General features: G+C 41.7%; 2 protein-coding genes across 2 annotated transcripts in view; one reads left to right on the top strand and one right to left on the bottom strand.

Annotated features, from left to right (window-relative positions):
• LOC137632600 (uncharacterized) overlaps positions 1-23717 on the bottom strand; it is a 252824-nt gene that overhangs the window by 149837 nt on the left and 79270 nt on the right. The gene's annotated exons all lie outside the window — the stretch shown is intronic.
• Positions 2146-23717, top strand: part of LOC137632185 (prolyl 3-hydroxylase 2-like) — an 87355-nt gene continuing 65783 nt past the window's right edge. Inside the window, exon 1 of the mRNA XM_068364064.1 lies at positions 2146-2555. Coding sequence (XP_068220165.1) covers positions 2341-2555 — 215 coding nt within the window. The 5' untranslated portion in view covers positions 2146-2340. The remainder of the gene's footprint in view (positions 2556-23717) is intronic.

Raw genomic sequence — 23717 nt, 5'->3', positions numbered from 1 at the left:
CCATTTAAATAAAAAAAATAAATGACCAAATAAAATAGAAAACACACACACACACACACACACACACACACACACACACATATATATATATATATATATATATATATATATATATATATATATATATATATATATATATATACTGTATATATATATATATATATATATATATATATATATATATATATATATATATATATATATATATATATATATATATATATATATATATATATATATATATATATATATATATATATATATATATATATATAAATTTAAGAAAAATAATACTCATAGAGATAGGACACAAGATGAAAAAAAAGTATATAAACTAAGGAGAAGGCCGAAGTATTATTGAAAAGAAGAAATAGGTGACAGAGAAATTTAGATTCGAACTGGGAGAGTAATTTCCTCAAGGTCAAGACCCCTCCTTCCCGTCACAATTCTTCAACAATATGAAGAAACCACGTGACTACGTCGAGGCATTCTCTCGTAAAGCGAGAGAGAGAGAGAGAGAGAGAGAGAGAGAGAGAGAGAGAGAGAGAGAGAGAGAGAGAGAGAGAGAGGAGAAGGGGGGGGGGAATTAACTTAAGAGAAGACTTAAACTAAATCTGCTATAGACTATGAAAATTGTTATTGTATAACAACTAGTATGGAAATCAAATGTAATTAAAAAAACACTTATGTTGTATTGCTTACTAGCTATTTGCATTGGCACGGGATGTATCATAAATACAATATATACTTTTTTCTAAAGGAAATTCAATTTACAAATTTCCTTTAATTTAGATACCCCAACCAAATTTTATATATTTATTAAAGAAGTAATTGAAATGTACATTTTTATCTAGTTTTAATGTGTTTTTGTAACAAAATGTTAAGGAATTTTGTACATAAAGTATTTAAAGAAAACGGGCATATAACGGCCATTATTCGAATATTATGACATTTTCATAAAAGAGGTAAATAAGTGATGATTACAGTACGTATAGAGATGTTTTACTCGGGGTTTGGTCTATAAACTTTGCATTGTTCTTATTGTAGACAACTACTCTTGTGATGGTATATACAAAACATGGCAAGTTTCACTCGGTGTAATCAGGATTTCATAAAATTGTAAATCTGGGTTTATAATGTGTTCTTTTGATAATGCAATTTTGCTAAATGTGATTCGAAAAATATGAGGAATCAGGGCCATATAAAATCTAATCAGAATGTAACGCTCGTAGTAGATAGCCAGCATGTGCAATTTTGATGGAGTGTGTTTAAGTATAAACTAAGAAAACATTAGTGTCTTTGTGTGTGTAACGTGAGAGGGGATGTCGAGGAGTGGGAAGGGTTGTTCTTATACTTAATAAGAAATGACAGTTCTTAAAAATGGAATTGCAACCGCCTATAGATCACAAAAAATTATCATTCAGTAAAATATCAAAGTGATAGCACGCCAGAACAATGCAAATGAACACTTTTAAATTTAGTTTAATCTAAGAACAGCAACTTATAGTAAACAAGCAAAACAACTAATCATATTATTATTATTATTATTATTATTATTATTATTATTATTATTATTATTATTATTATTATTATTATTATTATTATTATTATTATTAGCTAAGCTACAGCCCTAGTTGGAAAAAAAAACAGAAAATAGCTAAATGAAAGAAAAGTTAAAAAGCAAGAAAAATGGAACTGAAAGAGTTCAGAGGGAAATTCCTCATGCGTGACAATAGAAAAAAAACCATGATATGATCTCTATTGTTTTTTTTTTCTCATTCAAAATGTGTTCATATGGCCGGGTATAAAGTCCGTTATCCCTATACAACATCTGGTTTACGCATTGCTTTACGGAATATTCTCTCTAGACTATTGGCCACGTCTCAGTATTGTCTTGTCATAAAAGGGGGTGCGGTTTGCATATATAGTTATAAATAAATTACCTAAAATTTCTATAGAATAGTATTATCATTGATATATTAGAATAATAAAAATATTATAAATAATATGATGAAATTATTTATCAAAATTTGGCCTAATTAAGTAAATTTTGCCATTTTATCTCTGGAATATTCCTTCTTTTGTAGAGAGCAGGACTGTTTGGAGTCAGTAGAGACCGCCTACTTCAATGTTTACATTAACGTTTCGGGGAGCGGCACTATTAGGCTTATTGGCACTGCGGGTTGTGGACTTCTAAGCTGTCAACTGTGTCGTGGCACTGGTATTCTTTCAGTTCAATAGAACGTAAAGATTAGTGAATTTATTTTACCATCGGGCCAAATATTACGCTGTACTATCATTTCCAACTAAAAGTAAAGTTCTTTATTAAATAATATAGCAATGGGAGGCTTCAGAACTTTGTCACTGGTGCTGATTGTGGGCGTATCAATAATCCTACCATCAGTGGTTGGAACCGCCGATGACCCATTTATGTCATATGATTTTCTGTACAACGAAGCGGTAGAAAAATACTTAGCAGAGGACTGGGAGGGGTGTATTAAATATATCGAGATGGCGTTGGATGACTGGCACTGGTGGCAAGGCAGCATCATAGGGTGAGTTGCAATGTACGAGTTTGTGTTATATGTTAACGGGTAAACCGTCCTGGGATACTACCATATTCGATAGGTAAATACACTCGTTTAGACCAGGCTGGATTTAGCACATAAAGATATTTTTCTACTTGGATAAGTTTTTCAAAATAATGTAATCTTCACGATACAATACTGTACTCCTAATTTCTAAAGTAATGGGTTTTATTATAGTTATGGACAGGAAAAAGTTCCTACAAAATTAAAGTTTTTTTCCCACAGAAAAAAAACCTGTTTTCGAAAATGACACATTTTCACAGCAAATAAATATTTAGTGAAATATTTATATACAGTATCTATATCTGCTGATAATGGTGGACCCCCAGTTGGAACCCGGGGTTTTCGGTGAGGAAAACATACTGGGATACGGTATATAATGGTAAAAAAAAAAACTTCTCTTTAAATTATTTTCTTGGATGTATAATAAATCAATGGAAAACTGTACACCAAAGTATCTATATCCTACACTATTGGTACATATTTAATTTTTTGTTGACATTCTTAGAAGCGGTTGTATTCGCTCCCGTTCGTTCGTATGTACATACGTGGTAACCAGTTTTAGAACTTCGGCGCGTGAACTCCGCCCCCCTTTGCGTAACAGGATGACTCATTTTCTTATAAGCCCTCCTCATTTTTACCCGTAACATTCAAGTATTTGACCCTTCTAATACCGTATGTATGTATTCGTTGTTGAAATACGGGAACGAGTGTCATTTTCGAAGGAAGCGTAATTTTTTCTATAAGAAAAAGTAGTTTTTTTCCCTAGGTTACATTGCCCTGTAATACAGTAAAATAAAACCATTTGTTTTTATTCACGACATTCAAGTATACTATGGGATGACACTCCTAATACTGTTTGTATGTATTCGTTGATGCTATAGCCACGTGCATATTTCTCATTTTCTTAAGTTGATAGTCGTTCCCTCCGTTATTACAACATTTTAATGTATTCCCGTAAAATAATATTGATTCTTTCCTTCACTTTATCTTACTAACTGTTCGTTATTTCTGTTTTTTTTATTGCGGTATTACATTCAGTTTTCACATATAAAATACTTGCTTTGAACGAGTTCACCCTTCAATTTTACTTTACAGATGGCGTACTGTTACACTGATGTTTCCGTTAATCAATCACGTAACTGTACATATGGAAACTTATATAGGAGGGTTATATTTCCCCCTTCCTTTGTTATCACTTTAAGTACTTCGCTTCTGTCCTTTCTAAATCTTTTTTTGTGTGTGTCACCAAGTGTAGCTAACACATATCTAAAAGCGTATAAAGTCATACCACATAAATTGCAGTGGCCGAAGTGTCGTTCTTGGTTATCTTATAAGGAAGAAAAGCATCTTCGATAACCCAATCATAAATTAAGTCATTAATTTGTCTTTATTGAATTTTAGGGTCTGTGATTTTCATGTTTACAAAAATCTGTCGAATAATTACCAAGAAATTAGAACCAATTTAGGGGGGTGTGCAGCTCAGCATGTACCGCTTGCCAGTACATAGAAGCTTGATGTTTTTCTTTTTTCACGAGTGAATGGCGAAAGGAAGAACCATTAGTTATTCTAAAAAAAAATATATCGCAAATAATTATTCAAGAAATAATAATCAATCATTGATGTTAGTGTGCGCAGCTCAACATTACCGCTTGCCAGTACATACGGAGCTTGATGTTTTTTTTTTTTTTTTTTTTCGTGAGTGAAGCGAGCGCACTGCTAAGGAAGAACCATTAGATTTAGGGTAAAACATTTAGAACAGAAAATATATATTTTCCTGTAGTGAATTCAGTAATGGGATTTCACCAAATTTGACTTCATTTCAATTATACTGTACCAGTTTTAGTGAGTGTGTAGTGGGGAATGAAGGTGTCAAACTGGTTGTTCTGTTTGTTTGCAGTTGAAATGAAGGTAAATTTCGGTTGAATCACTTTATTTACTACGGGAAAACATATATTTTCTGTCAAAATGTTTCCCGGCCATAAATATAATTTTAATGTAACTGGAATTTGCTCTAAGAACTAAACGAGTCCTGGCTATTGTGGCCATTTTCTCTGATGAATAATGAGGACTTGGACTGGGGAATACTGTAGTAACATGTTTTGACCGAATAAAATTTGAAAATTTTTAAACACAAGACTTACCAGGTGGTTATATAAATATAGCTTTAGTCCCTGACGTCCGGCAGAAATTCAAAACTCGTGGCAATCGCAGATTGAGTAGCCAGGTGTACCACCAACGCCCTCTCTCGCGAGGTACCAGGAACCATTCCATGATTCCTAAGATCTTCCCTGCCGCCATTGACGGCGACATCGTTGGATATTCACTCGTTATTTAACCTGGATTTTTGCAGTTATCTTTGGTGATGTACTACTAATTTGGTTATTGGCTTTCGCTTGTTTGGATTTGCTTTCGAATTTTCTTGAACCTTGACTGATTTTATGTTCGTAGCTTAAAGGGGTAGGATTAGGAGTTTTTTCCACCAACTGTAAAACTCGAACCCTCTCTTTAAAACATGATGGCGGAAGGTAAACACTCCGCCAACACTAAGACGTCACAATCATATGACGTAGACTACGTAGTTCTACGTAGTATGACTTGCATATTTTCTTTTTTCTATGCAGATAATGAAAAGTAAATTCTACTTCCAAACCAAAAGTATTTAAGTTTTTATGATATAAAAGGAATATATTTTTTTAAGAAAATATTTGTCCTATTAGTATATTTTCTTTAGATGATCATCTATCTATTTTCAGAGATTAAATAAAACTAGTGTACAGTTAAAGTTACGCTAAGTAGTTCTCATGACAATCGATACAGTCTCACAAATTACTTTGTATCATTATTTATTTTGGTTTTCGATATTGGGATTTCTAATATTAATCAAATAACCTATTGCAGTCTCATTCAAGCCCTTGGCAGAAGAGTAATATCTCTCGCAGCAGGCAGGTCTATTTATGGTTTTATGTGAAAGAGTATAAAAAGTGCAATTTTCAGTGCTAATTGGTGCAGTGTTTTTATTCAGTCTGCTCGACCCTGTCGTTATCCTAGCCCTAGACCTCTTCCAAGCTCCCCAACCCCTGGGAGAAGGAATGTCGATCGGCGAAAGGAAACGAGAGGCGTTAGCGCCCGAGCAGACGTCCCCTCGAGCGTTCCTGTTGACGCTTCCCAGAACGCTCGCCCTCGCCGTGGGAAAGACGAGGTAAAAGTGTTATCTTCACCGTCGGTTGACTCAGCTCACAGACAGGGATGGTGTCTTTCTTGTCTAGAAGGAAGGAAAAAACGCAAAAGAGTTGCTCGTCATGACGCCGAGCGTTTAGATGCTTAACACCATAACGCTAGCGTCAAGAAGGATGTCGAGTGTTAAGGAATGGGCTACATCACGCCAAGCGTCGAGTAGCTGGAAGTCATGACACATAATGCAGAGCGTCAGAGTATTGGACAGCAAGCTACTATCGATGCTGTAAGAGGTTGACACGTTGTTTGAACCTGAGTGCAACTTCTTTGTCTCTCTTGTTGGATGAGCAAACGTCATAGTTCCGAGCGTCTGAATCGCGAGCGTTATTGTGCCGAGAGTCACGTGGCACCGAGCGTCAAGCAGTTGCATGGCGTCAAGCGCTCAACAGTTGGACTTAACGTTGAGTGTCAAGCAGTTAGACATGACGTCAAGTGTCAAACAGTTACGTGACGTCGAATGTCAAGCAGTTGGACGTGACGCCTAGTGTTTAGCATAGTTCTGAGCGTCTAAATCGCAAACGTCATTGTTCTTAGAGTCTTGTGGTGCCAAGCGTCAAGTAGTTGCATGGCGTCTAGCGTCCAGCAGTTGGACTTGACGTCGAGTGTCAAGCAGTTAGACGTGACGCCGAACGTCTAGCAGTTGCATGGCGTCAAGCGTCCAGCATTTGGACTTGACGTCGGGTGCCAAGCTTGACGCCGAGCTTCAAGCAGTTAGACGTGACGCCAAACGTCAAGCAGTTAGACGTGACGTCGAGCATCAAGACTCGGACGTCGTGCGTACACCGGTTGAGCCGAACGTCGAGATCGTGAACGTCTTAGTTCCAATCGTAATGACCGCAAGCCTCTAGCGTTGGAACATCACTACGTCAGGCACTATTACTGAAAAGATTCAGAGAAAAATATTAACTGGAAACAAATTATTTTCACACACCAAGGTCCGCCTGTACAGACTCTTGGTGTCTGATGGAGGGCGAGAAATAAACCCCTAAAAGTAAGTAATGATCTTGGACCCATTGAGGCCAGAATTCATTACCTTAAGGAGTTGACTCCTAGGAAACAAGACGTCTCTACCTAGGTTAGAGACTTGTAGGAGGAAGGGATCGACGATCTCCTTTCCCTTACTTTTCTTTTAGAGGAATTCTCATAGGAGAAGATCCTAAGATCCTAAGATCCTTCATCCTTTGGTTGACTTAAAGAAACTCATGAAAGTTTTTTACTGAAGAGTTTCCGAATTATTTTGTGCCTGCTGCTCCTCGTTCCCCGCCTTCAGAGTTTACGCTAGGGAAGTCGTCGAAGGAGTCTCTATTTACTAAGATGGTGCTGTCTCGATCATCCAAAAGAGCTTTGAGGATGATGGGAGACTGGATGCAATCCAAGAATAACCAGGGTAATACTGTTTTTCCCTTTTCCCTCGGCTAGATTGGTCTCCAGATCTAGTGTTTGGTACGAGACGGGAGAAGTTCTTAGCTTGGGAGTTCCTACCTCTGCCCAAGGAGACTTTTCGAGTCTAGTAGACGCTCCGCGTCGGATGGCCATGAGAAGGACCAAAACACTCTGGTTGACATCAGAGCTTGATCATCCTCTCAAAGGCGTCTTCAGAGCTTTCGAAGTTACTGTATTCAATTTCCTTGACTGGACTCAGAACCTTGGGGAAGAAGGTTTCTGCCTTGAAGGTTGTGGACTCTGATAGTTTCAGCCTCATTATGTCAAGCATAGATAAAACCTTAAAAGACAGTTCCATTGAGTTAGCAGCTCTTTTCTCAACGGGGGTCTTTAAAAAAAGAGCCAAATGTGTTCTTTTCTGTCTATTGGGGTTACACCCATTCAGAAGTCAGAATTGAGGTATGCACACCCTTTATTCTTCCTCTCTTCTTCCTCTAGGGTTGGTCAAAGAGGTCTCTTACACTTTAGCCCAAAAGGTCACACAGGATTTGTTGTCTAAAACACCAAGGAAGGTTCTACCTACTTTTTTTCCCTAAACTGCTCAGACAACAGTAGGAGCCAGACGCCCAGGCGGGGCTGGCGTCAAGCTTCCAGACCTCTGAAGAGGAAGATGGACTCAGTTAATCAGCGTCCTATCATGACACCGCAAGCTCCTGGATTGTAGTCTTTGGAGCAGTCCTTAGAGTTTTTCATTCTACAGAAGAAAGCTCTCCTGCCAAACGTCCTTTAAGGACATCGGCAACTGTTAAGAAACGTCCAACTCACCCAATTGCAGGACAGTTGTCTGAGCCTGACATGACTTCGGTTCATGCTCCTCCTCCACCGTCAGACTGGAATTATCATTCTTTGGACGCTCTACACGTTCTTTAAACGGCGTGGAAAGTGAGCTTGTGATAGACGTGACGTCTCCTGTACCACAACAAGTTGACCCTAATTTTGATATGCTGCAAGATATGCAACAGAAACTCTCTTCGCTCATGCAAGTTTATCAGCCTGCGGACAACAAGAGAGTAGCATGCCTGGACCCTGAGCGTTAGGAAGCTTCACACCTGGATGCCAAGCGTCATAAGGCTACTAGTCGAGAACCGCTTGACAACGAACGTCTTTACAACTCCCTCGTTAAATGTCATGTTTTCAGCCACTTCAACCCAAAGGAGTTGAGCAGCCAGACGTGACGTCGAGCGTCCAGCAGAGCGAGGCGCCGAGCGTCCAGCTAACGTGACATCGAGCGTCCAGCAGGAAGTGACATCGAGCGTCCAGCAGGAAGTGACGTCGAGCGTCCAGCTAAAACGTGACGTCGAGCGTCCAGCTAAAACGTGACGTCGAGCGTCCAGCTAAAACGTGACGTCGAGCGTCCAGCTAAAACGTGACGTCGAGCGTCCAGCTAAAACGTGACGTCGAGCGTCCAGCAGGACGTGACGTCGAGCGTCCAGCAGGACGTGACGTCGAGCGTCCAGCAGGACGTGACGTCGAGCGTCCAGCAGGACGTGACGTCGAGCGGCAAGCAGCCAGACGTGACGTCGAGCGTCAAGCAGGACGCGACGTCGAGAACCAAGCAGAACGCTATGTCGAGCATCAAACAGCTCGTGATATGGAGGTGTCCGCATTTCCACCGTTCAAAATTCATTACAAAGTGATGCAAAAGTTTGTGTCATACAAAGGGACCAGATTGACTCTAGTGGCCCACTTTTGGCCCTCAAGAGAGTGATTCACAGAAGTACTGGAATGGATGGTGGACACTTCAAGAAGCCTTTCATTAAGAGTAGATCTACTCAGACAACTCCACTTGAAAAGGTACCATCGAAATCTCCAAGCTCTTCATCTAACTGTCTTCAGATTATCGAAAAACTCACAAGAGCTTGAGGTTTTTCGAAGAAGGGAGCTAGGGCTATTGCAAGAGCAAGGAGGACTTTTACCATCAAGGTTTACCAATTCAAGTGGGAGGTTTTTAGAGAGTGTTGCAGAGTCAACTCCTTTTCCTCGTCCAGTACATCTATAACTCAGATTGTTGACTTCCTTTTATATCTTCGAAGGTAACGCAATTTTTTCATCCTCTACCATCAAGGGATACAAGAGTATGTTAGCAACCATATTCAGGCACAGAAACTTGGACCTTTCTAGTGTTAAAGACCTACAGGAACTTCTCAAATAATTTGAAACATCAAAGCAACGGCACCAGGATTTACCAGCTTGGAATCTGGATATAGTCCTGAAGTTCATTATGAGTGACAGGTTTGAACCCTTGCATTCAGCTTCATTTAAGGACCTCACGATGAAGACTCTATTTTTGGTCAGTCTGGCGACAGCTAAAAGAGTCAGTGATATTCATGCTCTTAGTTAAAACGTTGGTTTTTCAAGGTATCAAAGTTATCTGATCATTGCAGTTAGGCTTTCTCGCCAAGAACGAATGCCCTTCTCAACTTTAGCACAAGGCTTTCGAGATTCCGAACGTTTCGGATGTAGTTGGCGAGGGTCCTGGGCTGAACGAAAGAGTTGCGAGGTAAGTTGGAAGCTCTTTGGTGCTCGGTCTAGAAGCCCTCGTTACAGATGTCAAAGAATGCACTTTCATTCTTCATCAGGCTCTTAATAAGAGAGGCTCATGCACATTACAGTGAGGCAGACCTCAAGTTTTAAAAAGTCAAGACGCATGAAGTTAGAGCTGTAGCAACTTCGGTGGCCTTCAAGCAGAATAGATCGTTGCAGAGCATTATGGACACAACCTTTTGCAGGAGTAAATCTGTGTTCGCTTCACATTATTTGAAACGTGTCTAAACTCTTTATGAGGACTGCTTCACTCTGGGACCATTCGTAGCAGCGAGTGCAGTAGTGGGGGAAGGATCCACCACTACATTCCCATAATCCTAATACCCTGTTCTTCTCTTGGAACTTTTGTATTTTTATGGTTGTTCGTGGAGATTGCGACAGTCTTCCACAATCATTGATTTTAGTCAGGTGGTCAATTTGTTCCTTGAGAGCACCCGGAACAAGGGTATTGGAGGAGGCCCTGTCACATAAGAGGTTTTTAGACTGGTTTGACAGCTCCTAGAGGTCTTCAGCCCCCTGGGTGGATCGCTGGATCTCATAAGGAAAGCGAACATAATGAAAGAATTTATTGAAGTCAGCTTCCTTATCAGGTACGAACCCTTAAGCTTGTTTATTAACTCTTAAGTAAAATTCCAACAATGATGGCTGTCTCTGACCCTCCACCAAGGGTGTCAATCAGCTATATTTATATAACCACCAGTTAAGTCTTGTGTTTAAAAATGATATTTTTATAATAAAATGAATTTTTGAACATACTTACCCGGTGGTTATATAAATTTAATTCCCTCCTCCTCCCCTCTAGAGACCTATGGGCATGGAAGATCTGAGGAATCATGGAATGGTTCCAGTTTTAGTTGCAGGTCTGTCTGCATCACAACTCTTAGCTTACGATGCTTGCTCCCAGCCTGAGCCTACTCAGCATGTTGAGGGTTTGCAAAGTATGATGCAGGGAGGCACAACTAGTCTTGTGAGCATTAGTGATGTATGTCAACCGTTTCAGTCACTCTCTCTTCAGTCGTGCCCCCAGGGCACAACGAGTCTCGTGAGCAATTTCTCTTGGGTGTCATTGCCGCAGATGGTGATGACTGCTAACTGCTTGCGGTCGCCGCCTCTCCCATCGACAAGTCTTGTAGGCTATAACCCTTCTGGGTTATTGCTGTATATGGTGATGCCTGCTGACCGCTTGTGGCCGTCGCTCCTCATCATTGTCTACAGGCACAACAAAGTTCTCGGAGTTTTATGAGGCCAGGCCTTTCAGGACCCTGCCTCGGGCTTTCCTTCCCTCATAGAGAGGAGTTTGTTTCTCTTGCTGTTTGTCAACGCACGGGAAAATATTGCTCAGCCTTGCTTCCTCACCGTACGAGCTCGTGCCTCCTTCTAGGAGAATACAAGACTACTCTCCAATCTCCTCTGGGAGCACTGGTGTTGTTTGCGTTCTTTTCATGCTTTGCAAACAAACTCTCATGCGAGAAAGTGAACCCATACAATGAGCATTAGCGAGGTGCATGGGCAAGCGCCTCTCGCTGACGAAGGTTTGGTCAAGCGGCGAAGACTCATGAGCACCTCTACTCAATTCATATTCATGAGTGAGCGCCCACCAAGAAACTAAAAGTTAACGAGGTGTGCAAGTGAGCTCCTCTCATTGACGAGGTCTGCGCAACAACAGCTGCTTGCCAACACCCCCATAGTAATGTTCTTGCCAGAGCTACATCAGTTGCGGATGTGTGCTTGCTTATACGAAAGCCAGACCTTGCCAGGGAGGTGGACACCTGCGGCAATACAACAATGCTTGTTAGACATAAGACAGAACCCTCAGGTGTTATTGCCACAGAGGGGGATGCCTGTTGACAGCTTGCGGCTGCTGCAAGACACTATTGTGCCCTCTTGGCACAACAAGTATTGTTAGACATAATCCTGCATGGTTATTTCAGCAGATAGGAATGCCGGCTGACCACTTGAGGGTGCCGCATCCCACCTGGGGCACAATGAGTCATGAAACAATCCTTCGCGGTTATGATTTCATACTTCTCCTCCATATGGGATAGAGAGCTCATTGGAGTGCTCACATGGTGTCGGCCTCCGACCTCTTGTGGTCTAAGCCTCATGTAAAACATTACCCTTCAAGGATTTTGACTCAAGCCTCCACTCCCGACGGGATGGAATCAGCTCATGCTCACGTTTACAAATGATAGCAAACAAGTACTGTAATTCGCTTACAGGTGCACTTGTCCGACCCACGAGGTAGGCGGGCAAGGTCCTACTACTAAGGAAGGTCTGATTGCTTCACTAGCTGTGTGCACTCCTCGTGGGTGCACACACGCTCACAAACGCGTTCATAATGCTATGGCTAGGCAACGATCAATTCCTTTTGAGCAATGATGTTACGCTTCATCGCGCACACATTCCTGCAAGCGACTCTACAAGCTATCTCAGGGGTGCTCACACACGGAAGCGTGTTTATGATGCCCAAGCTCATGTACAAGTACCTGCTCTGAGTCAGGGAAGTTACGATTTGACACCTGCATGCGGGAAAGCGAACTACTACTTCTGACGAAGGCTGTTTGCTTCGCCGATTATATGTGCTCCTCTCGCGGGTAAAAGCACGGCCGTTAGTAGTAGCAAGGGCTACTTACATTCATACAGAACTAAACAAATTGGAACCTTGTTACAATAACTCTGTAGATCTCTTTCTCAGTCAATGGTTGTATTATTTGGGGGAAAATCAGGTTATTCTGGACCCTCCTGCCCACAAGTTGACTCCTCCTTCATACATATCGGGTCTTTCCTATCATCCGGATCGTACGTCCAGTTTCGAAGGTACTTAACCAAAACTTCACATAAACAAGTCTGTTCCCTTGGGAGGGAACAATTGGAGCTTATGCCAGTTTTGCCAATTGGGAACAGTGATATACTTAAGGTATTCGCCTTTTCTAAGGGATACATGTCATCAGGAATAAGGTATCGTTTGCAAACATTTATTGATGTTCTCCAATCGAATTTCAGGACAACGAACCATTCGGGCCGCACTCGTAGCTTCGTTCTTCCCTGTGGTACCTGTCACAGAGGATTCCTGCTGTAAGATTGGAGGAAATTTATCTTCTATAGAGAAAATATTTTCTTGTGTACACAGGTCCATAGCCTGACTTAAGCACAATTGATTGATTGATTGATTGAAAGTTTTCTGGCATCCTGACATCTAAGGTCATTGACGCCGATACCATTTACTGTATATGAAAATTAAAAGAGAATTCGATTAAAACCATAAAAATTAAGAAGTCATTACAATAGTTAAATAGTTTTCAGAAGACCTGCTTCTGAAATAAATCTAAAAATTCCGCTCGCATAGTAAGACACATCATGTCCAAGAATCTTGGCAAGGATAAACCTGCCATCCTCACCTCGAGCCTCAAACAGATATCTATTTCTTAAGTTGGTAAAATTAGGGCATTCGGTCAACAAATGCCTCACTGTTAAAGGTACTAAGCCGTCCTCGCAATACGGTTGGTGTTGGCCCTTCAGCAGAAACTCGTGTGTCAACCGTGTGTGACCAATACGGAGACGACAAAGAGTCGTCTCCCATTTTCGGGGAATCATGTTATACCTCCAAGGTGATATGATATTTGTAACTTCCCTCATTTTATTGCCATCTTGACTGTCCAGTGCTGTTGCCATTTATCACAAACCAATTTCTTGATGTAAGGTAGGAGATCGTTACATGGAATGGGATACCTCCTTGGTAGCAACTCAGATGCCGCATTCTTCGCCAGTAAATCTGCCTTCTCATTCCCAGACACACCTACATGTGCTGGAACCCAACAAAATCGAACAGTTATACCTTTCCGTCCAATAATAAAAAGCCATTCTAAAATCTTTAAAACTAGAGGGTTACTAGAATTAAAAACTTCTAAAGCTTGAAGAACACTCCTTGCATCACTAAAAATTGTAAAATTACCCTCCTTTTCCAAAGCTATTTTCTCAATAGCGGTTAATATGCCATACAGTTCAGCAGTAAATATGGAAGCTGTTAGAGGAAGTGCACCTCTACAATTAAAATCATTACTATGTACTCCAAATCCAACGCCAGCATCAGATTTGGAGCCATCAGTATATATAAAAGTCGATCCCCTATGTTCTTCGACATGTTCCATAAAAAGAGACCTGGATTCTAAGTCAGTCATATTCTTCTTAACTCCAATAAAGTATTTACAAAAAGATATGTCAGGTAATTTCCATGGAGGCGTTGATGATACCTTGAATGGAAGCACCTTATTTCTAATTATATCCAGATTGTTTAATAATTGGTTAACCCGAAACCCAAAAGGTTGAGGAGATTTTGGGTGCAACTCAAAGTAGGTTGAGTGCCTTACAAGGCTTGCAATCTGAAAGGCTGAAGAATTAGGGAGTCTTTGCAATCTAAACCAATACCTAATAATAGAGGACATCCGGTAAAGGTCCAGAGGCAACTCCCCAGCATCAACAAGGAGACTTGTGATAGGGGAGGTTCTAAAGGCTCCTGTGGACAATCTAATGCTAGCATGATGTATTGAATCTAGTATTTTTAACCGGCTTGGGGTGGCTGAAGAATATACCTCACAACCATAACTAATTTTGGAAAATATCAAGGCCTTGTATAATTTTAAAATTGTATTGCGGTCTGCCCTCCATGACGTATGGGACAAGACTTTTAAAAGATTCATAGCTTCAACACATTTAGCTTTTAATGCTTTTAAGTGAGAAACCCATGTAAGCCTACAATCAAATATCAACCCTAAAAATTTTGCTTCACTTGCACATGGGATCCGTTGACCTTTGATGTATATATCCGGGTCTGGATGTACTCCCCGTATACGACAGAAATGGACAATTGTAGTTTTACTTGTTGAGAACTTAAATCCATTCATATCGGCCCAATGGATAATTTTATCAATAGAGAGTTGGATTTTTCTCTCAACCATTGCCATTCTGGCCCCAGCAAATGATATGGAGAGATCATCCACAAATAATGTTGCGAGAACATCCCGGGGGAATGACTGAGGATATCCCATTAATTGCTAGTGCAAAAAGGGTTACACTCAGCACACTCCCCTGAGGAACTCCTCCTTCCTGGCACTTACTCTGTGATAGAGCTTCCCCAACTCTCACTTGGAAAACTCTATGTGAAAGAAATGACTGGATGAATAGTGGTAGCTCACCTCTCAATCCGCACTCATGGATTCTTTTAAGTATACCGTATCTCCATGTGATATCATATGCCTTTTCAAGATAAAAAAAAACTGTCACATGGTGCTGTTTGGAAGCAAAGGCTTCACAAATGGAGGACTCAAGTTGTATCAGCACATCAGTCGTTGAGTGCATTTTCCTAAATCCACATTGAATGGGTGATAAAATATTCTTCTTTTCAAGGTACCAAATCAGTCTTGCGTTGACCATCTTCTCCATGATTTTACATAAACAAGATGTCAATGCAATAGGTCGGTAGTTTGCTGCTAAAAACTTGTCCTTACCGGGTTTTAAAAAGGCTAAAATAATGGCTAGTTCCCAAACACTTGGATAACTATGATCATGCCATATTCTATTAAAAATGCTTAAAATAAATAACTTTGTATTAAAAGGTACATGTTTAATCATTGCATATGGAATTCCATCGGGTCCAGGGGCTGTATCGTTACAAGTAGCAAGAGCAGAATCAAATTCTCTTTCAGTAAAACGAGAATTGTATGACTCTTGCTTTCTTGTTGCGAAGTTTAAAACTTTCTTTTCTTCATTGCTCCTATACTGGTGACCAGGAGCTGCTTCACACTTGCACGATACATTTGAGAAATGGTCAGCCAGGGCATTGCTAACTTCGGTTGCTCCAGTCATATACTTGCCATTTATCTTTAACACTGGTGGTGGGTTTGGGGTGAATTTGCCTGCTATCTTTTTGACTTTCCTCCACACAGATGATGTTGGTGTTCTACTGTTAATGGAGGAAACAAAGGACATCCAAGACTGGCGCCTAGCTTCTTTCATGGCACGGCGGAACTGTGCTCTACATTTCTTGTATATGACTAAATTCTCCTCATTACGGCGCATGCGCAATCGAGTTAAAGACTTTCTTGTGGCTCTATGCAGGGCAGTTAGTTCTGATGACCACCAGGGGACTGGTTGTCGTCTGAATTTCCCAGTTGTTTTGGGAATGGAATTCACTCCTGCTGTGTGAAGAGTTCCATTATGTAAGTCTATGGCATCATCAACACTTTCAAACTGTTCTGCATTTCCTTCAATTTCACTTAACTCCCGAAATCTATTCCAGTCCGCCTTATCAAGATTCCATCGAGGTGATCTTTGTAAAGGTGGACCATTGTTGGTGTTTATAATGATTGGTGCATGATCACTAGTATGCCAATCATCTAATGTTCTCCAATTAAAATCGAGAAGACAGTTAGAGCTTGCGACTGATAGGTCAATGCAGGACAAGGTACCTGTCTGTCCATGAAAATGTGTGGGCTCTCCTGTATTGAGGAGTCCGACATCTTCATTCTCCAAAATTGACGATATAATATTACCCCTTGCATTTGCTAAAACATCACCCCATAAAGGATGTCTACTATTAATGTCTCCTAGTAAGAGAAAGGGTTGTGGGAGTTGTTTAATCACCTCTACTATATTATCATATGAGATGTTATCATTTGGAGGCAAGTAAAGAGAACAGATTGTGTATTTTCTCCCTATATCAATCTGTACAGCCACTGCCTGCAGAGGGGTACAGATAGACAAAGATATTTGGGGAACATCTCGACGAACGTATATAAGACTTCCCCCATGGCTCCCTGCTCGTTGATCATATGGTGTCCTATAGCTAACATACTCTCGAGGACAAGGAGTATTAGCATCGAGCTTGCTTTCTTGTAGACATACTGTTATAGAGGAGTGCTCACGTATGAGGAGCTTAAGTTGTTCATATTTCGCCCTTAAACCCTGGCAATTCCATTGCAGAATGGAGGAAAAAACTATGTTTTATTTTTTGGAAGACACCTTAGATGAAGTCTTCCCATTGGCAATATTTTATATAACAATATTTCCCGGAGGTAACTCTAGAGAGGATCTTGATATACTGTAGTGGGTTTTGTGTTTCTCTTTTTCTTTGTGTCCTTTTGATCTAATTGTTGAGGAGGATGGTGGACCTCAACTTGAATTTCTGATTGGTTCAATTTACCTTCTAGTTGTTCAGAAACATCAGCAGACAAGATATCATATTTATTGGAAGTCGTGACTTTAATGTTTCTTATGGTAGGAGGAGAGAGGGAGGGAGGTCTCTCTCTTTTCCGATTAAAAGGTTGTGATCTGTCAGGTTTTTGCACCTTCCCCACTACGGGTTCACCAGGTAAATTGGTTTCGAGTGCAACCTCCATCAGATCAGGCAAGGACACGGCCTGTGAGAGGTTTGTACTATTGTTTAAAACCGGGTTTTAAAAAGGCTAAAATAATGGCTAGTTCCCAAACACTTGGATAACTATGATCATGCCATATTCTATTAAAAATGCTTAAAATAAATAACTTTGTATTAAAAGGTACATGTTTAATCATTGCATATTGAATTCCATCGGGTCCAGGGGCTGTATCGTTACAAGTAGCAAGAGCAGAATCAAATTCTCTTTCAGTAAAACGAGAATTGTATGACTCTTGCTTTCTTGTTGCGAAGTTTAAAACTTTCTTTTCTTCATTGCTCCTATACTGGTGACCAGGAGCTGCTTCACACTTGCACGATACATTTGAGAAATGGTCAGCCAGGGCATTGCTAACTTTGGTTGCTCCAGTCATATACTTGCCATTTATCTTTAACACTGGTGGTGGGTTTGGGGTGAATTTGCCTGCTATCTTTTTGACTTTCCTCCACACAGATGATGTTGGTGTTCTACTGTTAATGGAGGAAACAAAGGACATCCAAGACTGGCGCCTAGCTTCTTTCATGGCACGGCGGAACTGTGCTCTACATTTCTTGTATATGACTAAATTCTCCTCATTACGGCGCATGCGCAATCGAGTTAAAGACTTTCTTGTGGCTCTATGCAGGGCAGTTAGTTCTGATGACCACCAGGGGACTGGTTGTCGTCTGAATATCCCAGTTGTTTTGGGAATGGAATTCACTCCTGCTGTGTGAAGAGTTCCATTATGTAAGTCTATGGCATCATCAACACTTTCAAACTGTTCTGCATTTCCTTCAATTTCACTTAACTCCCGAAATCTATTCCAGTCCGCCTTATCAAGATTCCATCGAGGTGATCTTTGTAAATGTGGACCATTGTTGGTGTTTATAATGATTGGTGCATGATCACTAGTATGCCAATCATCTAATGTTCTCCAATTAAAATCGAGAAGACAGTTAGAGCTTGCGACTGATAGGTCAATGCAGGACAAGGTACCTGTCTGTACATGAAAATGTGTGGGCTCTCCTGTATTGAGGAGTCCGACATCTTCATTCTCCAAAATTGACGATATAATATTACCCCTTGCATTTGCTAAAACATCACCCCATAAAGGATGTCTACTATTAATGTCTCCTAGTAAGAGAAAGGGTTGTGGGAGTTGTTTAATCACCTCTACTATATTATCATATGAGATGTTATCATTTGGAGGCAAGTAAAGAGAACAGATTGTGTATTTTCTCCCTATATCAATCTGTACAGCCACTGCCTGCAGAGGGGTACAGATAGACAAAGATATTTGGGGAACATCTCGACGAACGTATATAAGACTTCCCTCATGGCTCCCTGCTCGTTGATCATATGGTGTCCTATAGCTAACATACTCTCGAGGACAAGGAGTATTAGCATTGAGCTTGCTTTTTTGTAGACATACTGTTATAGAGGAGTGCTCACGTATGAGGAGCTTAAGTTTTTCATATTTCGCCCTTAAACCCTGGCAATTCCATTGCAGAATGGAGGAAAAAACTATGTTTTCAATATTAAACTTACCCGATAATCATGTAGCTGTCAACTCCGTTGCCCGACAGAATTCTACGGAAGGGATACGCCAGCGATCGCTATACAAGAGGGGGGTGTACTCACAAGCGCCACCTGTGGCCAGGTACTGCAGTACTTCTTGTTGACACCACTTCAATTTTTCCTCTGTCGTGCTTCCGGCAAGACGTTCATGGATACGCTTATAATTTTGGAGTCTTGTTCACGGTTTTTGGTGAAGTATTGCTCTAAGATTTCAGCTTTCGCTATTCAGGAAGTTTTATTATTAGCTTAGCTAGCTTTTGGAATTAATTTGATTAATTATGGTGACGAAGAGAGTATGAACTCTCTTTCACCTTTAAATGGCCGACCCTTCCCTTAGACGGAAGTGTTGGTGTCTAAGAGAGTATAGACTCTCTTTCTTAATTTTGCTTAACAAAAGTTATAGATTTGTTTATATTCGACCTTTCCTAATAGTAGGCGGTCTTTTCTTGTACCGAAGTTAATTAACATTGAGCCCGTCATTTCGGTTTTACCTGTTAACATATTATGCTTTTTTAATGTTTTTGAAAGAATTTCTTTGATAGTCTCGTACTGTTTCAAAGTTGAACTAACGTTTTGTTTTGTCTCTGCAGTTGTTGACGTTCAGAACGTTCAACTTGCGCTCTATCGTTACGATAGAGAGAGAATTTTCATGGTGTCACGTTGCAGTAAGAGTAAACCGTTTATAACGTTTTGTTCATTCTTTCTTAGCTTAATGGTTTTAATTCTAATAAAGGAACTTTTTATTTGGGAAATCTTTCAGTTTTTTTCCTTTAACAATAATATGTTTTAACGAGTATATATGATTGGGCTCTTCTCTCAGGTTCTAAGTCAAGAGAGAGAGAGAGAGAGAGATAGAGACGGAGGGAGAGAGAGCTGGATAAACGTTTCGTTCAAGCGAGTAACGTTGTTATCGTTTTTGCTCTTCTCCCTAGTCTCTTTAGGGGAAGAAGGTAAACGTTTCTAGAGTTTATTCTTGTTCTCAAGCTTTATGCGGTGAGAGATTTTAAACGTAGTTTATTTGATCTAGTGTTTAGTCTCTTTCCAGCCACTGAATTATTTATCTTTCATTAGATTTTTCTGTTACATTGTAATTCTGTTTTCGCAATTACTAACTTTTAAGGAAGGCTAGAATTGCGTGTTTCAGGTACAAACCACTTAAAGTTTCGAGTTCAGTGAAATAAGTGCAAACAGAAATTCAAAAGTGATAAGTGATTAGCGCAAAGTGTGTCAGTGTTGTGCGTGAGGGTACTTCTGTGCGTGCCAGTCGTCCTCCCAGTCCGGGACCTCTTGCAAGCTCCCAAGCCCAGGGGAGAAGCAATGTCGAAGGGCAAAAGGGTTCGGCAGGCCTTGATCGGCGCACAGAAGTATCCTCGGTGGTTGCGGGCGTGTCTTACAGAGACCGTCACTCCCACCCGCAGACGATTGAGCCCTTATTTTACTCGTCTGCAGAAGAAATTTCGGGGAGAAAACGCTGGACTCAGGTCTCAAGACCTCTTAAACGTAAAGTCCAGACCTCTAGAGTTCAACAACCCGGATGCAGTCATTGGGTTAGCTCTGACTCTCCGCAGTCATCAGGTGACTGCACACCTCCTAAGAGAGGTAAGGTGATGCCGCAACAGACCTCATCTTCTGTTAAGGCTTTGCCTCAGCAGACCTTAGCGTCTGCCGACCCCAAGATGACTTTGCTGCAGTCCATGCAGTCACAGCTTGCGGTCTTAATGCGTGAGTGTCAGGCTGAGAAGGTTACACCTCCTCCTGCGATCGCTCCGCCTCACCGCAGTCCAGTCTGCCAGGCGTACGATGTTGAGGTTCCTCAGGATACCTTACCGCGTACTGAGTTGCCAGTTACCAGCGGTGTGCAGCAACCTCCGCCTTCCTTAAGGCAACCTCAGCAATGGGAGCAGGAATCTTATGCCTTACTTCCTCCGCTTCCGCTTGCGGTTCCACCAGCGAGGCAACAATCTCTTGAGGTACGACAACCTCTTCCATCAATGAGGCAGCCACCTCAGCACTCGCTGCAGCGACCTAAGGCGAGAGCCTCAACTCCTTAGGCTAGCACCTCAGGAACCTCAACTCGCGAGACAAGAACTGCGTTCTGCGCAGCCGCTACCTCAACTCTCGCAGCTCACACCTCAGGAACCTTAACTCGTTCCTCAGGAACCTGCTACTGCGCATCCGCAACCCTTACAGCAAGCGCAACTCTTGAGGCAGCAACCTCATGCTATGAGTCAGCCACCTCAACGCATGCATCTGCCACTTTCTCCTCAACTTGAGCCTCTTCCCATTCAACTTGGAAATAACAATGACAATAATAACACCTCATTACTTTCATAACTTGCATTTGTAATCATATACATGTATGCCTACCCAAACATTATGATAATGGAGGTTATTTGTATTACTTATATAAAAATATATATGTATTCCTTGCAATATATTTTTAACAAAATCGCTAATATGGCAAAATATCTTCAAAACAAAAATGAATCATGAGTTATGAATGTAAGGTAAATATTATGTTGATATTAAAACCCCATGCAAGCATGCATGAAGTAATGCAGTGTTGCCAACAGGGCGAGTTTCCCTTTCCTGAGGTGAAGTAGATTATAGTACATTTAGTGCAGCTTAATTCTACGATTATCATGCCGGCTATCAAATTCATCAACAAAACAGTCTAAATCTATTCCCTCGGCACGTGCACTTTCAATGGACAGTAATGCGATATTACTCACTCTAGCACTGGTCATGGAATTTCTGAGAAATGTTACACGCCATGCAACACGCTCTGCTTACCTTACAGCATGCTCTACATACAGCATGCTCTGCATACAGCATGCTCTGCATACAGCATGCTCTGCATACAACATGCTCTGCATACAGCATGCTCTACATACAGCATGCTCTACATACAGCATGCTCTGCATACCTTACAGCATGCTCTGCATACAACATGCTCTGCATACAACATGCTCTGCATACAACATGCTCTGCATACAGCATGCTCTACATACAGCATGCTCTACATACAGCATGCTCTGCATACAGCATGCTCTGCATACAACATCCTCTGCATACCTTACCGCATGCTTCTCAGTCACACTTCTTTGGTTGTTGCCAACTCACTAGACTGTCAAGCAGTTTCATAACGTTGCCTTCTAGTCTGCTGCTTTTGCACCAGTGAAACCCTCACTGAGAGAACTTAGCTTTTCTCGGATATGGTCCCTGTAGATGAGAAAGTGCTTTTCTCCCTCCTTCTGATATTCCCTTGAGGACTCTGTCATTTGGAGAGGAGCCTTTAGCTACGTAGCCTCCTATGGACTTTTATTTAAGCATAACATGCTTCCAGGGAAGGTAATGGTTCCACTTCAGTCGCTAACCCCGTCTGTTACCACACCTGCTCCCATAGACCTTGAGCTGTGTTGCAAGACATGCAGTCCAAGCTTAGTCCTTGTTAGAGGATTTTTTTGTTTACGGAGTCAGTGTGTCACTGGGAAGACGTTCAACAACCAGCAGAAGTGACTTGTTGTGACGCAGTGTGGCAACCTCAGCAACCCGATAAGGAGTTGTCTGTACGACCCAGACAGTCTAGACAGCTTCGGGTTGTCACTGTACTTCCTCGCTTCCCCATGGTTGACAGTTCACAGACTGTGCAGCAGTACCATGATCTTGTGTCCGGCTCCGTCAGACGACTGGCTTTTAAGAGCTCCCACAAGTCGTCGCTGTCTGGAGATTCTCAGATGGACTATGGATCTGACCAAGGAACTGGGCCTCCTGGTCAATTTTGAGGAGTCTCAGCTCGTCCCATCCCAGACCATTGTCTCCCTGGGTATGGATCTTCAGAGTCGAGATTTTCGGGCTTTTCCGTCGGCCCCAAGGATCTTCCAAGCCCTAGAATGCATCCAGAGCATGCTGAGAAGGAACCAATGCTCAGTCAGGTAGTGGATGAGTCTAACAGGGACACTTTCATCGCTGGCCCTGTTCATCGTGTTAGGGAGACTCCACCTCCCCCCCTTCAGTATCATCTAGCTGCTCACTGGATAAAGGACATGACGCTAGAGACGGTCTCAGTTCCTGTTTCCGAAGAGAGGAGGTCTTCTCTCGCGTGGTGTAAGAACAGCTTTCTTCTCAAGGAAGTCTACCTTTGGCTGTTCAGAAACCCGACCGCTGTCTCCTCTCGGACGCATCAGACACGGGCTGGGGTGCGACTTTGGACGGACAGGAATGCTCGGGAACATGGAATCAGGAACAAAGGACACTTCACATCAATTGCAAGGAGTTGTTGGCGGTTCTTCTGGCCTTGATAAACTTCAAGTCCCTCCAGCTTAACAAAGTGGTGGAGGTGGACTCTGACAACACCACAGCCCTGGCTTACATCTTCAAGCAGGGAGGGACTCTTTCGTGAAGTTGTTCTAGATCGCAAGGGACCTCCTCATCTGGTCTAAAGATCGAAAGCTCACGCTGGTAACGAGGTTCATTCAGGGCGGTATGAATGTCATGGCAGATCACCTCAGCCGGAAGGGTCAGGTCATCCCCACAGAGTGGACCCCTCACAAGAATGTTTGCAGCAGACTTTGGGCCCTGTGGGGTCAGCCAACCATAGATCTGTTCGCTACCTCGATAACCTAGAGACTCCTGTTGTATTGTTCTCCGATTCCAGACCCAGCAGCAGTTCACGTGGATGCTTTTCTGCTGGATTGGTTCCATCTCGACCTGTATGCATTCCCGCCGTTCAAGATTGTCAACAGGGTACTTCAGAAGTTCTCCTCTCGCAAAGGGACACGGCTGACGTTGGTTGGCTCCGCTCTGGCCCGCGAGAGAATGGTTCTTAGAGGTACTGCAATGGCTGGTCGACATTCCCAGGACTCTTCCTCTAGGAGTGAACCTTCTACGTCTACCTCACGTAAAGAAGGTACACCCA

The sequence above is a fragment of the Palaemon carinicauda genome, chromosome 41, assembly GCF_036898095.1.
Source record: "Palaemon carinicauda isolate YSFRI2023 chromosome 41, ASM3689809v2, whole genome shotgun sequence".
Taxonomy (NCBI): Eukaryota; Metazoa; Arthropoda; class Malacostraca; order Decapoda; family Palaemonidae; genus Palaemon; species Palaemon carinicauda.
The sequence above is the reverse complement of the archived record's forward strand: the minus strand, read 5'-3'. Positions and strand labels throughout refer to the sequence as shown.